Source organism: Pipra filicauda, unplaced genomic scaffold (genome assembly GCF_003945595.2).
Source record: "Pipra filicauda isolate LSUMZ 115617 unplaced genomic scaffold, ASM394559v2 scaffold74_size2892960_pilon, whole genome shotgun sequence".
NCBI lineage: Eukaryota > Metazoa > Chordata > Aves > Passeriformes > Pipridae > Pipra > Pipra filicauda.
In genome coordinates this window covers 2,006,519-2,019,155 of record NW_024104920.1, presented here as the reverse complement: position 1 = coordinate 2,019,155, position 12,637 = coordinate 2,006,519, and the positions used below count along the sequence as shown (strand labels likewise).

Here is a 12,637-nt window from a genome sequence, read left to right as displayed (position 1 = left end):
TAAGTAGCATGCATAATTTAAGTGCAGGCTATACTCAAGCTTAGCTCCTTAATAAACAAAATTATCAGTTTCTGATATAGTACTTCACCTTTTTAAAGTTAACTGTCATGCAAAAATTGCATGTTAACATGGAACTACATCCTATAGCTGACTTTTTATCAGCCACCAAGTAGGATTCCTAATGGGGGCTGGAAAGCTGCCCATCAGAAAAGGACTTGGGGGTGCTGTTTGACAGCTGGCTGAAGGTGAGCCAGCAGTGTGCCCAGATGGCCAAGGCCAATGGTACCTGGCTTGTATCAGCAATAGTCTGGGAGCAGGACCAGGGAAGTGACTGTCCCTCTGTACTTGGCACTGGTGAGGCGAGGCCACACCTCAAGTACTGTGTTCAGTTTTGAGCCCCTAACAAGAAGAAAGACATTGAGGCACTGGAGGGTGTCCAGAGAAGGGCAACGGAGCTGGTGAAGGGTCTACAGCACAAGTATTATAAAGAGTGGCTGAAGGAGTTGGAGTTGTTTAGCCTGGAGAAGAGGAAGCTGGGGGGGACCTTCTCACTCTCTAAAACTACCTGAACGGAGGTTGTAGTGAGGTGGGAGTTGGCCTCTTCTCCCAGATAACAAGCGATAGGATGACAGGAAATGGCCTCAAGTTGCACCAAAGGAGGTTTAGATTGGATCTTGGGAAAATTTTCTTCACTGAAAGGATTGTCAAGCATTGGAACAAGCTGCCCAGGGAAGTGGTAGAGTCATTGTCCCTAGTAGTGTTCAAAAACCATGTAGATGGGGTACTTGGGGACATGGTTTAGTGGTGGGCCTGGCATTACTGGGTTACTGGTTGGACTCTGTGATCTTTGAGGTCTTTTCCAACTTCAGTGATTTTACTGTTGAAGACTTGCTTATAGCTAAAGTAAATTAGCTTTGATACACTTGTTAGACATCTCTCTCACTGCCTAAGCTTTCAAAGCATCAGACATAAAATAAGTCAGCTGGAGGACTTTCAGAGTGGCTACTGAAATCTGTGAGGGAGTTTGCCTAAGTAAAGTGAAAATTATTGGAGTTGCTTCCCCTCCTTTTTTTTTTTTTAACTGAAATCCCTTACAATAGTATTTCCTCTCTTGCTTGTGAAATGTAAAGTGCAATAGCTTCTGCCTTGCTTTTTTTGTGAGCTAGTTCAGCTGCACACAGCTGAGATCTGACTAGCACAGCTGTGCGCCTTTGAAACAAGATTGATTCCTTTTCCTACAAACTGACAGGGATTAATGAATCCATTCTTTTTTACTTTCTGCACTTGTGCAGTTAACTTGCAATTCAATTGTTTGTTCAAAAGTGGCAATAAGATTTCTAAACCCATAAATTGAAAGGGAAAGCTTGAGTTGACATGTGTAGTCCTCAGTGAGGAGTTTGAAATTGATATGCTGCTTAAAGGCCCAATAGAAGCAGGCTTTCCAAGAGCTGGAGTTCTGGGGTTTGTGTGGGTGTTAACTTAGAGGAATGCCTCACAGTTGTGATTAAGGAAATTTATGTTTATCACTGGTTTATGTATTATCTTACATTGCTACCTTATTTTTTCTAGGATAAATGGATGTATATGACTTTTCCCCTGACCTAAAGCGGTTCCATGTCTTGTTTGGTAAGTTTCTCTTTAAAAATTTTGGCTGTTGTACCTTGTTACCCAGTTATAGCTTAATATGAAAAGTTCAGGTGAAATATCTTGGTTGAAGGGATTTCCACAACGCTGAGATGTTTAAACTTTGTTGTATCAATTTTGGTGAAGGAAACTGTTTAGTATCTCTTCTTCTTCCATGTATGTGTTTTATGCTGTTTCATCACCTCTTGCTTGACTGACTTGTAGCAGACTTTCTGAGCTCCTGCTTATAGGGGCTACTTTTTAATGTTTTCCCACTGCCATGTTTAATAAATTGCAGCAACTTCACAGACATTCACTTGTTTCTGTTCTCAAGGACTGTTCCTGTATTCTACGTACGCCAGTTGAATCAATCAGACCAGAAGAGCTATCTCAGAGCAGCATCCATGAATGCCTGGTAAGAAGAAAACAGAAAATTCAACTGCCAAGGTTAAATACATATTAAAAATAACCTCATTGGGGAGTATTTCTTAAACTGTTAACAGCAAAAATAACCAAAGTATTTCAGGGCTTCCACTTTGAAAGAAGGCTGTAGGTAACTAAGTGTTAATCTTGTGCCAGTTTAAAAACAAACACAGACACAAAAAAACCAGTAACTCATACAACTAAGTCTCAGTAATGGTAAAAGCATCGAATTGAATGTTCTGATTTAATACTTAGCATTAATGATATTTCTGCATTAAACATAAATTATTCAAAATTGCATAGTCATTTTGAGAACTGTTTTTTCGCACTGTTAGGCTGATTCTGATCTAGCCTGGATTCCCCCATCTACAGGAAGGAATGAAATGGTATTTTGCTCTTCTAATGTCTCTCATTATGAACTCCAGCTGGAAATAGGTAACATAAGTGTACCTTAAAATATTTCTTCTTCCTGTTAGCAATAGTTTATTGCTCACTGCAGTAAATATTAGATTTGGAAAATGTAGAACTACTCTTGTGTCTCCTTAGTTGAGAAAAGTGCCCAGAGCATTGCTCACGTTTCAGTAATCACTTATTTCAAGATATAAGACAAATCAACAATTACCTGAAATTTTCTCTTGATGTTTGTGCATGTGCATGTCAGTTTTCTAAATCTGTGGTACGTGACAATAAATACAGCATTAAGTACATCATATCTTGTGACTTGGCTACCCAAGGTGATTGTTCTAAGGAAAACTGCCTTGAATCCTACTGCACGTGCACGTTTCTGTGAATATGCATGTGTTGGTCATTTAGATGTATAAGTGATACTGACAAATGTTTAAAAACTTTTAGTTGTTCTCAAAATAGCAGAGCTATGCTTTAATTTGCTGCAACTAATTTTGCAACTAGTTCTTGACATTCTTTAAAGAAAAGGTCATGTTGCTATCAATTGTATTTTTAGAACTAGAAAATTATCTCTAAACGTGAAGGAAATTATGTGATGGATCATTATATTTTCCAATGTTAAGGTAGCCACTTCTGGTTTCAGGAAGGAGGTTCAACAATTTAACTTCAGTCTACCTTGCACGGCATACACCTACAGACATGCAAGTAGCTGTAAGGATCACAGACCTAGAAAATTGCTCTGAAGAGCATTTGAAAGCCTTACAGGTAAAGCAACAGCATTTCTGCACAAGTCTGATGGAGACAGTGATGAATACATATGAGGTTACTGAACAGAGGCAGCCTTTGTTTGTACTGGGTCATTTCAGTCAAGATTTTCCCCCAAAGGGATAGAATATAATAAACACAAGGCATGTGTAAATTTGAGAGGTGCTTTCTGAAGAAAACACAAGTGTTTTAGAAATACTTCTGTAATTGTACAACTTCTTATTTGAAACATGTTCTGTACTCTGTAGTTAACACCAAAAGTCTGGACTATGAACAAACTAGATTTACTTCAGACAAATGCAATTATGGGCAGGTTATTCACATTTCTGGTCCAGGCTACGCACATCACCTGCAATCTTGTATAAATGCACACAGGAAACTGTTCTTTCTGCTGATGTAGTTAATGCTCTTCATAAGACTGCTGTCTTGTGATTAACACATCCACTTTCATTTAATTCCATAGAATGAGGTGGTTTTATCCCACTTTTTCCAGCATCCCAACATAATGACGTTTTGGACAGTTTTTACAGCTGGTAGCTGGCTTTGGGTCATCTCCCCATTCATGGCCTATGGTAAGAACTGTTAACTGCAATTTTGGAATAGGAAAAAGGGCTAGTACAAGTTGGACCACATGGTCCAGGAGAGCTTTTTCTTTAAGCATCTCCTGTCTTGTAGAAAAAACAAACCTTCCCAAACCACTTGTTTAGAGAAGACTGCTTTACATAATCTTCCTCCCCAGTGAAGACTAGTATTGAAACTTCATTAAATTCCACTTAGTCCTAGCACTCACCACATGAGGAATGGTAACTGGGAGATGTATTTGACTTTATACAACTGATTTTTGCCAACAGAAAACCTATCTCTATTGAATAGAGGTTGGGCATAGACTTTCAGTTAACAGAAGCATGATGTGAGTGTGATCTTTGCCTGATAAATGCATCATTGCATCCATGTAATAACTGTTCTTGATGTACCGTAGTCAATATAAAGATGAGAATGCCACTCTTGATGAATGTATATAATGAAGCAAGCACAGACAAGTAATTTAACAAGACTTCTTGGGCTTAGCTAGATTTTTTTCACTTTCAGGTTCAGCTGGACGCCTGCTGAAGACTTACTTTCCCGAAGGAATGAGTGAAGCTTTGATAGGGAACATTCTGCTTGGTGCAATCAGAGGATTAAATTACATGCACCAGAATGGATATATTCACAGGTAGGAGAATGACAGTAGGTAAGAATCAGATTACAGCGTCTCAGCTTAAGTATTGTCTCCTTCCTTTTTCTATGTACCTTCTTGTGTCAGACAGCGCAGAAGTATTTTTTTTTCAGTACAGCAGAACCAACTTTGTAAAAGCTTAACAGGAGCTGTATTCATACATTATTTCAAGCCAGTTGTTACAGGGATAATACATCTGCCTGGCTTTGCCTCTTTGAAGTGGAAGAGAACCAGGGTTGTAGAACGGGCTTCCTTAGCTTACATCCTTTGCAGGGAAGAAGGGCCCTTCTCCAGTTTCTGGCGCTTTTTTTTCTGATCGTCTCTCCTCTCTCTTGGGACTGTATTAAAAAGACAACTCATACTGAGTGAAGGACTTCCATGAAAATAATCTGCTAAATAGAACTGCATGGTAACATCTCACTATAAGTTAATGAAATATGAAAGCCTTTGTACTCTAATAGTGCTTTGAGTAATTCTTATTTATGTTACAGGAATATTAAAGCTAGCCACATTTTGATTTCAGAGGATGGGCTGGTTTCTCTCTCTGGTCTAAACAACCTCTACAGTTTAGTTAACAATGGACAAAAGTCTAAGGTGGTATATGATTTCCCCCAGTTTAGTACATCCGTGCTTCCTTGGCTGAGTCCTGAACTACTGAGACAGGTTGGTATAACACTTCATTTTTCCTCTTCAACGTTAGTGGCAGTACTCAACTTCTAACTTAAGTCTGCTTGTAGAAGTGCCATGGAAGATGTTGAACTGAAATCTGTACTGAATTTTTAATTCTGCTAAAGAGAACCAGTTTTCAAGCTGTTAGTAAGGTGATGCTGTACTAAGTCTCTTTACTTGACCCTCCTGGAAACTACAACCATCAGACTCCTAACAAAACCTGAGGTTTCCCAATTTGATTGTTTCAAAACCGTGTAGATTACAGGGTATTAGAATCTTGTCTTGAAACAGACACTTGTATTTCTGTTGGCACCGCTCAGTGGCATCAGTGATCAGTAGTGTTTTCTTGCTGTCACAGGATTTGTCTGGGTATAACATGAAGTCTGACATTTACAGCGTGGGAATTACAGCGTGTGAATTAGCCAATGGACATGTTCCATTTCAGGATATGCCCCGCACTCAGGTATGATTCTAAACTCTTATTTCTACTTCAAAACATGCTGAGCATTTTTTTGGGTTTTACTCAGAGAAACCAATGCCATTACTGTTGAAGTAATGTGGCTGCTTTTTTTACTTCAAATATGCATGCTTCTTTCTAGAACAAATAATCCTTCCATTCCTGGAGTTTCACAGCTTGGCCTGAATAGCCCTTGTTGAACTCTCATACTGTTATTCCTTCCTACTAGATGCTGCTGCAAAAGCTGAAAGGTCCCACATACTATCCTTGGGATATAAATACCTTTCCCCGGGGGGAATCCAGGATGAAGAATTCCCGATCGGGGGTCGATTCTGGAATTGGTGAGAGCATGACACGCACAATGACCAGCGAAAGACTACAGATTCCCTTTTCCAAAACATTTTCACCTGCTTTCCACAACTTGGTAGAACTTTGCTTGCAACAGGACCCTGAGAAAAGGTAACCTTCTGGTGAAAACTAATTTTTTGTCACCTCAATCTAAGACCAAGGATAGCCCACAGTTTAGGATACAGTAATTGCTTGAATGCTGTTAAAGTCAGAATTTCAGACCAGATGTACTATGTAAAACAATTAACTTATGTTTGGTTTTGTAATTTAAGAATTATCTTGTCTGATAAAGGAACCATGCTTTAAAGTCATTTGACCCCTGAATTTCTTGTAATATGAATGTGCTTTGTAAAATGTAAAATTAATTTTCAAACATGCACTTTGTCTAAGAAAAAAGCAGAAATCTGAAATATCCATTTTCAATCCTATGTCTCTTTTGAATGAGGCATTAAATTCCTTGTTAAACAGAAATGTGAAAAAGCCTTTAAAAATAGATTTCTTCAGTAGTGCTTTTACTACAAATTGAGGCATAGAATGTAGGATTTGTGTGGTTCTTTTCTCATTCTTCACATTTGTCCCGTGGATGAAAAACCACAGGGCTTAAATTGACTTGTCAGTCTGGCCCATTTCCCAAAAGCAGTATTTTACTTTCCAAAACATAATTATATTGTTCATTTTATGATTCAGGCCTTCAGCAAGCAGTTTGCTTTCGCATACGTTCTTCAAACAGGTGAGTTTACTACATTTTGTAAAATGACACAGCTATAACCTAAATAAGCCACAGAAAGAGTTGGATTTCAAAAATAGTTAAGTTACCTGGAGCCAAAAAGCATCCTGTAACAGCATACCTGTTTCAGACTTCTTCTTTTTAACAAAATGGTATTGATAGAGTATAGGAGGCATAAGAATAATCCATTTCCCCTTTGGTAAAGCTGGTTTAACTAACGTCAGCCTAACTAATAAGAATAATGGTTAATATTCTTAATTTAAATCAGAACTGCAAAGCTAATTTAATTAGTCTTGAAAGACTAATTCAACTTACTCTAGAGTGAGGAAAGTGAAATCTCTCATCCTGTTATGTTCAGTATTGTAACATGCAAAAACATGGCTCTGATTTCACGTGCTTCTAATGAAGTCAGTTGCAAGGTTATGGAGACTTTTATATGCAGCCCTGTTTTAACTTTTTTTCTTTCTAGATAAAAGAACAAACACAGAATTCACTACTATCTCTATTGCCACCTCCTATTCAAAATAACAGATCAGAGTTCTTGGCACTGCCCTCAACAACAGTTGGGACTGGACTTGGACATATTACTGCAAATCAAGATGATACAGACTGGGAATTCTAAATAAATACCAAACAATCATACCTCTCCTGTGCTTCAGAGAAGGAAAATGTGATTTGTATTTGCTGCTTTAGTTTGTATGGTTAAAATAGACAAGGTATACTTGAACATGCCCTGAAGTGGCCGTATTTCATTAACTTCCTCTGCTGGCATCACGAAGTGCTGTGTGCCTCACTCTCTGACCGAAAGGAAAACTGTATATAGAGAATGGCTGAATGCTTACCTCTCTCTTTCAAAGTACTCCTTAACAAGAGAGTTCCTGCTGTAATCTTTCTCTGTACTGTATTTTCAGCTCATATTGCTGTGGTCCACTTGCCTTTCTGAATCCAGACTTGGGTATTGTCTGTGATCTTACTTAAACAATCTGTCTTTTCATTATGACTCAAATCATTTTAGCAAGGAGAAATCCTCCACTTCCAAGTTGAAATTTGAGACTGCACAAATTAGTTGATTATGTGAATAAATGTTTGTCTCCTAAAAGACATTTTTTCTCACTTGACATGCTGTCATATTTGCCAAAAGTTAGCTATGCATCATTTTTCATGCAGTTTTAACACTGCATGTTTCCCAAAGAAGTTAAGCTGCTTAAAAGTGTGACTCATGTTCTTGCATTTGTCTATATTCATACTACAGATTTGTGCTTTTGCATCTCCATTTATTGTTGTGTCATTCTAGCAGTTAATCTGAGGACTTCTTACTATGCAAAGTAAGTCTCAAGTTATAGCAGGTACGGGTTAATTTTGAAGAATCAAATAATCTAAAGTTACTGTACATATTTTTATTTATACTGTGTTCCTGTTCACCACCAGAATTTACCAGAACTTAATACTGTTGTTTTAAAAGAACAGGCAATATGCATTAAGCTTCACTGGCACTGCTGCTGGCAAACAAGCCTCTTCTGCAAGGCACAGTTAAATTCCCTTGGATAGAATCAGCCATAATAAGCACCTAATACCCCCAAGGATCCTAGTGAATTTATCTGTTCTAAGTCAGATGAAAAGCTGTCTTTTTTCTCCCTACAATTCAGTAAGTTCTCATCTCTCACACTGTACCAGGCAACTCAAACTGAACAAAAGCAGCTTTCTTTTTTTAAAAAAAGCTGCATATTCTCATCATGTTGTAGCAAAAGTCGTGTCCCAAAGCCACTAGTATTTTATTGATGGAAGTTATGACTGTATTAAAAAAAGCATAAATAGATATCGAATGGATATATTTTAAATTTTCAACATAAACAACATTCCACATTAAGTCTCCAAGTCTTCCATAGCTGAGTTGGTCTCTACCACTGTTTGCCAGCAGCTTTGCCTCAAGGCCTTGAAGGTGAAATGACCAATATGCAAAACTGAGAGAGACATAACATTCTAATTGACTACATAAAAGTATTAACAAAGAACTTGAGTCTATTCATTATGCTGTGAAGAGAGCTCTATATTTCTAAAACTAACATGTGAAACTTAAGATTAAAAACCTGTCAATAAACTTACCTTATCTGCCTCCATTTGTTTCTGTAATTATTGTACTTCCATTTTCACCACAGTCCAGTCATACAAACAGCCTCTCGTTACTGCAGGAAAGAAATTTCACATTTATTTCAATCATTAGGTAAAATAATGGTTGTCTAAACTAGAAAATTACTCTCATCATAAAAATATGAATAACTTAATTGTGTACTCTTGGAGAAGATATTATTTTTATATAAACACTATGTTCTTAATTCTTAACCATGACAAATTTGGACTGTTTGCAAGTCAAATACATTAGATAGCATCTACAAGTAACTTTTGACTAACAGTACATGTAAAAACCAAGTCAAATAATTGAGAACACACATAAAGTTGTACATATTTTAATTACAGACCTCTGAATAAATATTAATACTCTTAAAAAAACCCCAAACCTTTAAAAGACTTCAGGCAGCTTAACTGGCTAGTATTTGTAAGCTTCTCTGAAACAAGAGTGCTCCCAACTCTATAAAAATGAACTTGGGTACTAATAACAATGTCAGCACAAAGTGATTTAAACAACCATGTGTTCCAGTGGAGTTACTTTATTGCTGTCTCTTTCTATGAAAAAAAATGAAAAACTTATTTCTGAATGCTGTTCCAATTCTGTACTGACATAACTTTTAAAGAAAAAAATGAAGTACAATTTTTTTAAGTTAAAAAGCTCACAAGGCTTTACTCTTGGAACTATAGCTTGTCAACAACTACAGTATTTTCAAACAAAGGCAATTAAGAGGCACTGTGACTTCTAATAGCTCTTAAAATAACCAGAAATAGTAGAAATTAGTCCATGGGTTGTGTTTGCTGAAAGGTTTGATATGATTTTTCTTGTTAACTGTGATACTTTCTGTTAAGGAATAATGCAAAATAAATACTAGCATTAAAAAAAATGTGCAATCATATTGTTAAGAAGGTTTCAACTACCTGCCACTGAAAAGATTATCTTGGAAACAGTTTTACTGAAAAATCTGAAGGTTTTGCATACAGTTGGTGTTTTCAAAATCTGGGATTCATGATCTGTATTTCTAAGAGCCAAGCTGCAGAGACTTTCCACTCCAAGCTCACATAGTTTTAAGCACAATTATTTGTTTGTTTGTTTGTTTGTTTGTTTATTAGAGCACTTGTTTACTCTCACACCAATGATGTGTTATGAGCATATGAACTAGAACTATACTTGGACTTGAAATTTTCAAGAATCTCACATTTAGGCTCAATGTAACATATTTTCAAAGTATTAAAGTATAAAACTAACACATTTGCAATATCTCATGGGCAATGAAACAGAAGTTTATAGCCTTTTGAAATACTTGTGAAAACAACACAAGTGGGTTTTTTTGCTGCCACCTTTCTTTATGCTAGCATTTAACACTATGTAAAACATCGAAATACCTGTAATAATAGAAAACTTAGTTAACAGTGTCATGAATATATGCTCAGTGGTGTTGAGCATATATTCTCACTGTCTTAGTCTGATACCACAGCAGTTTGTGAATTTCTGACTGAATGGATTAACACTGAAAAAAAATGTGACTTACTCCAAATCAACCTGATCTGCTACACAACCTACTCACTTTAAAAAGTCTCAATGCAATAAATACCCACTGCAGAGAGAGCAATTTCTTCCACTTGATGAACAGAAATAAATATTTTTTTTAAGTTACCAAGTTTTACCTTATCTCTCTCTCTTTTCCCTTCCCCCCTCTTTTCTTCAAGTGCTATCAAAGCTGTTTTTAACCTAGAGGATGGGTAAAATCATGGGAAAGCATTTTCAAACGATTGTTCTGAATATCTCTGACAAGAGGCAGATACCTAAACATACCCTGCCTTTAATGCTAGTAAGTAGCTTTCCTAAAGTATATTAGGCTGTCTAATAAACCTCTAAAGCAATTAAGCTGGCTGTAATGACCTGTCCTGACGATGGCCATCCCTATCCTGTATGAATGAGGAAAAACTACTAAAATGCAGAAATAGTACACATCGAGAGAGAAAGACCTGAAAGGACTATGAGTAAGAACCCCATTTGATGTAATAGACAAGAAAAGACTTAAAGATTTAAAAAGAAAGCACTGAAAAATTGAGGTGGTCTACTAAAAACCTGCTAGCTGGATAACATTTGGTATTTAACATAATTAAACCTATCCAGAAACTTGAGACAGGATGAAGGAAAGAATATTAGGTTTAAACAGGTTCTCGTAAAAACCTCCATCATTCTCAAATGAAAACAACTAATTCTACTCTATAAATCATATATTTCTTATCCAAAAGTCCCATGAAGTTCCTGAAAAATGGAGTGGTGGTTTTATTTTTACATATTATTACAGAACACACCATTACTACTGGATTTACCCACAAATCCAGATTCACGGAATTCATTTGCCCCTTCATGAAATCCATCTGCAATAGAGGAGAATGGATTGCTGGCAGGATGTATATGCTTTCCTCTGTTTTGTCAAAATTTATATGACATATGGGTCAAGAGTGTCAATGCTGAGTTTATCTACTACATTTTTTTTTTTTAATTCTACGTTCTGATATCAATTATCTTTCTAGTTCTCACGTTTCATGCCATCAAAAATATCCTTACAGGCAGATTCCATTAGCCCATGTAAAATCTAGGAAGTCAGCTATAGATGAGTTTTCTTTAAATGCTTTAACAGTTTGAGGTAGCTGTTGGTCTGCAGTAGCTGGTGGAGCCGTCACAGACTGCACCACTGTTTGAGAGCTGTCTGTATCCATCTGAAAAGCCGTGCTCTCTTCCACTTTACTGTACACAGCACAGGAAAGCCTGAGCGAGGGAGGACCCTGCAACTTCCCAAGCTTGAAGAAAAGATTACAAAAAGTACGGAATTATTAAAGCAAGCAGTTTTGCTCGAGCGTGGGAACACAGGGGAGCTCGTTCTCCGTGCCCGAGCTTCCCGCTCGGATCGCAGCCCCTGGAAGGGGCCGCTTCCCTCAGGCCGAGTCCGACCCGGCGGCGCGCGGGGAGGGCGGGAGCGCTGCTGAGGGCTGAGGCGGAGCGGGGGCACGGGGGCACAGAACATTAACAGCACCCAGGGAAATACAGGCTTTCTGCAAGTGTCTGTGGACCTACGGACCGATTTCATGCACTGCCGCACGGAGGAATGCAAGAGCACCTTTCACACTGCTGTGAGGAAGAAGTAAGAGGCAAGTATGGCTTAGGCTTAGCTACAGTGATGTACCTGATGGTTTTCTCTCATCTCCCAAAGCCTTCAGTCATTTCAATTCTGCTGCAAATAAGCAAGCGAATAATTCTGACCTAACCATAAACTGCCTAAAGTTTACCTCAGCAATACCAAAATTACCTTAAAAAGACACTTTGCAAATTAACAACACCCAGCTGCTTATCGAGAAAGCTGCGTTGAGAGAGTAACATTTAAACCAAGTTGAAATGAACCAAATTTTAGGTAACTGTCTTTTAAAGGGCAAAATTAGAACACTTTGGCTTTGGAGGGCCCCTGGAGGCCCGCTGGGTCCAGCCTCTGGTGAGGCTGCTCAGGGCTTTGTCCACCCGAGTCCGGGACAGCCCCAGGGATGGAGCTCCCACAGCCCCTCCGTCCCCATCCCAAGCCCTCAGTCAAAACTCCCATGGCAGCTCGTGGTACATTTCCCTCATGCTGCCTGTGACCACTTCCACTCATCTTTTCACCGTGCAGCTTTAAGAAGTGTCTGTCTGTCTTATTTGTAATCATCCATTAGGTGGTTAAAGACAGCAACCAAGATTCCCCACTTAATATTCTTCTTTTTAGGCTAAACATACACTAGCAGCCGATTAAATACACTTTACCTGCTACTTTTCAGTTTACAGTACCATTTCTGATTGTGCAAGATGTTACAGCAGCAGGAATCTGATGGGAGGGAAAGC

The 12,637-nt window shown here is 38.0% G+C and overlaps 1 protein-coding gene and 1 long non-coding RNA gene across 4 annotated transcripts in view; one reads left to right on the top strand and one right to left on the bottom strand.

Annotated features, from left to right (window-relative positions):
- Positions 1–8,750, top strand: part of STRADB (STE20 related adaptor beta) — a 10,257-nt gene extending 1,507 nt beyond the window's left edge. The window contains exons 2-12 of one of the 3 annotated variants that reach the window (XM_027731547.2): positions 1,570–1,626; positions 1,958–2,038; positions 2,382–2,481; positions 3,095–3,216; positions 3,710–3,788; positions 4,306–4,429; positions 4,924–5,095; positions 5,460–5,564; positions 5,788–6,017; positions 6,594–6,636; positions 7,103–8,750. In XM_027731547.2, the coding sequence (XP_027587348.1) occupies positions 1,615–1,626; positions 1,958–2,038; positions 2,382–2,481; positions 3,095–3,216; positions 3,710–3,788; positions 4,306–4,429; positions 4,924–5,095; positions 5,460–5,564; positions 5,788–6,017; positions 6,594–6,636; positions 7,103–7,255 (1,221 nt within the window). In that variant the 5' untranslated portion in view covers positions 1,570–1,614 and the 3' untranslated portion in view covers positions 7,256–8,750. Of the gene's footprint in view, positions 1–1,569; positions 1,627–1,957; positions 2,039–2,381; positions 2,482–3,094; positions 3,217–3,679; positions 3,789–4,305; positions 4,430–4,923; positions 5,096–5,459; positions 5,565–5,787; positions 6,018–6,593; positions 6,637–7,102 lie in introns of all 3 variants that reach the window. The other 2 variants (XM_027731545.2, XM_039389607.1) reach the window with 2 other exon arrangements.
- Positions 687–12,584, bottom strand: LOC120324891. Its single transcript, XR_005566570.1, has 3 exons — positions 12,560–12,584; positions 8,737–8,816; positions 687–2,035 (listed from the first exon to the last, which is right to left on the bottom strand). It is a non-coding gene; the product is annotated as an uncharacterized LOC120324891 (long non-coding RNA).
- Positions 12,585–12,637: the final 53 nt, after the last annotated feature.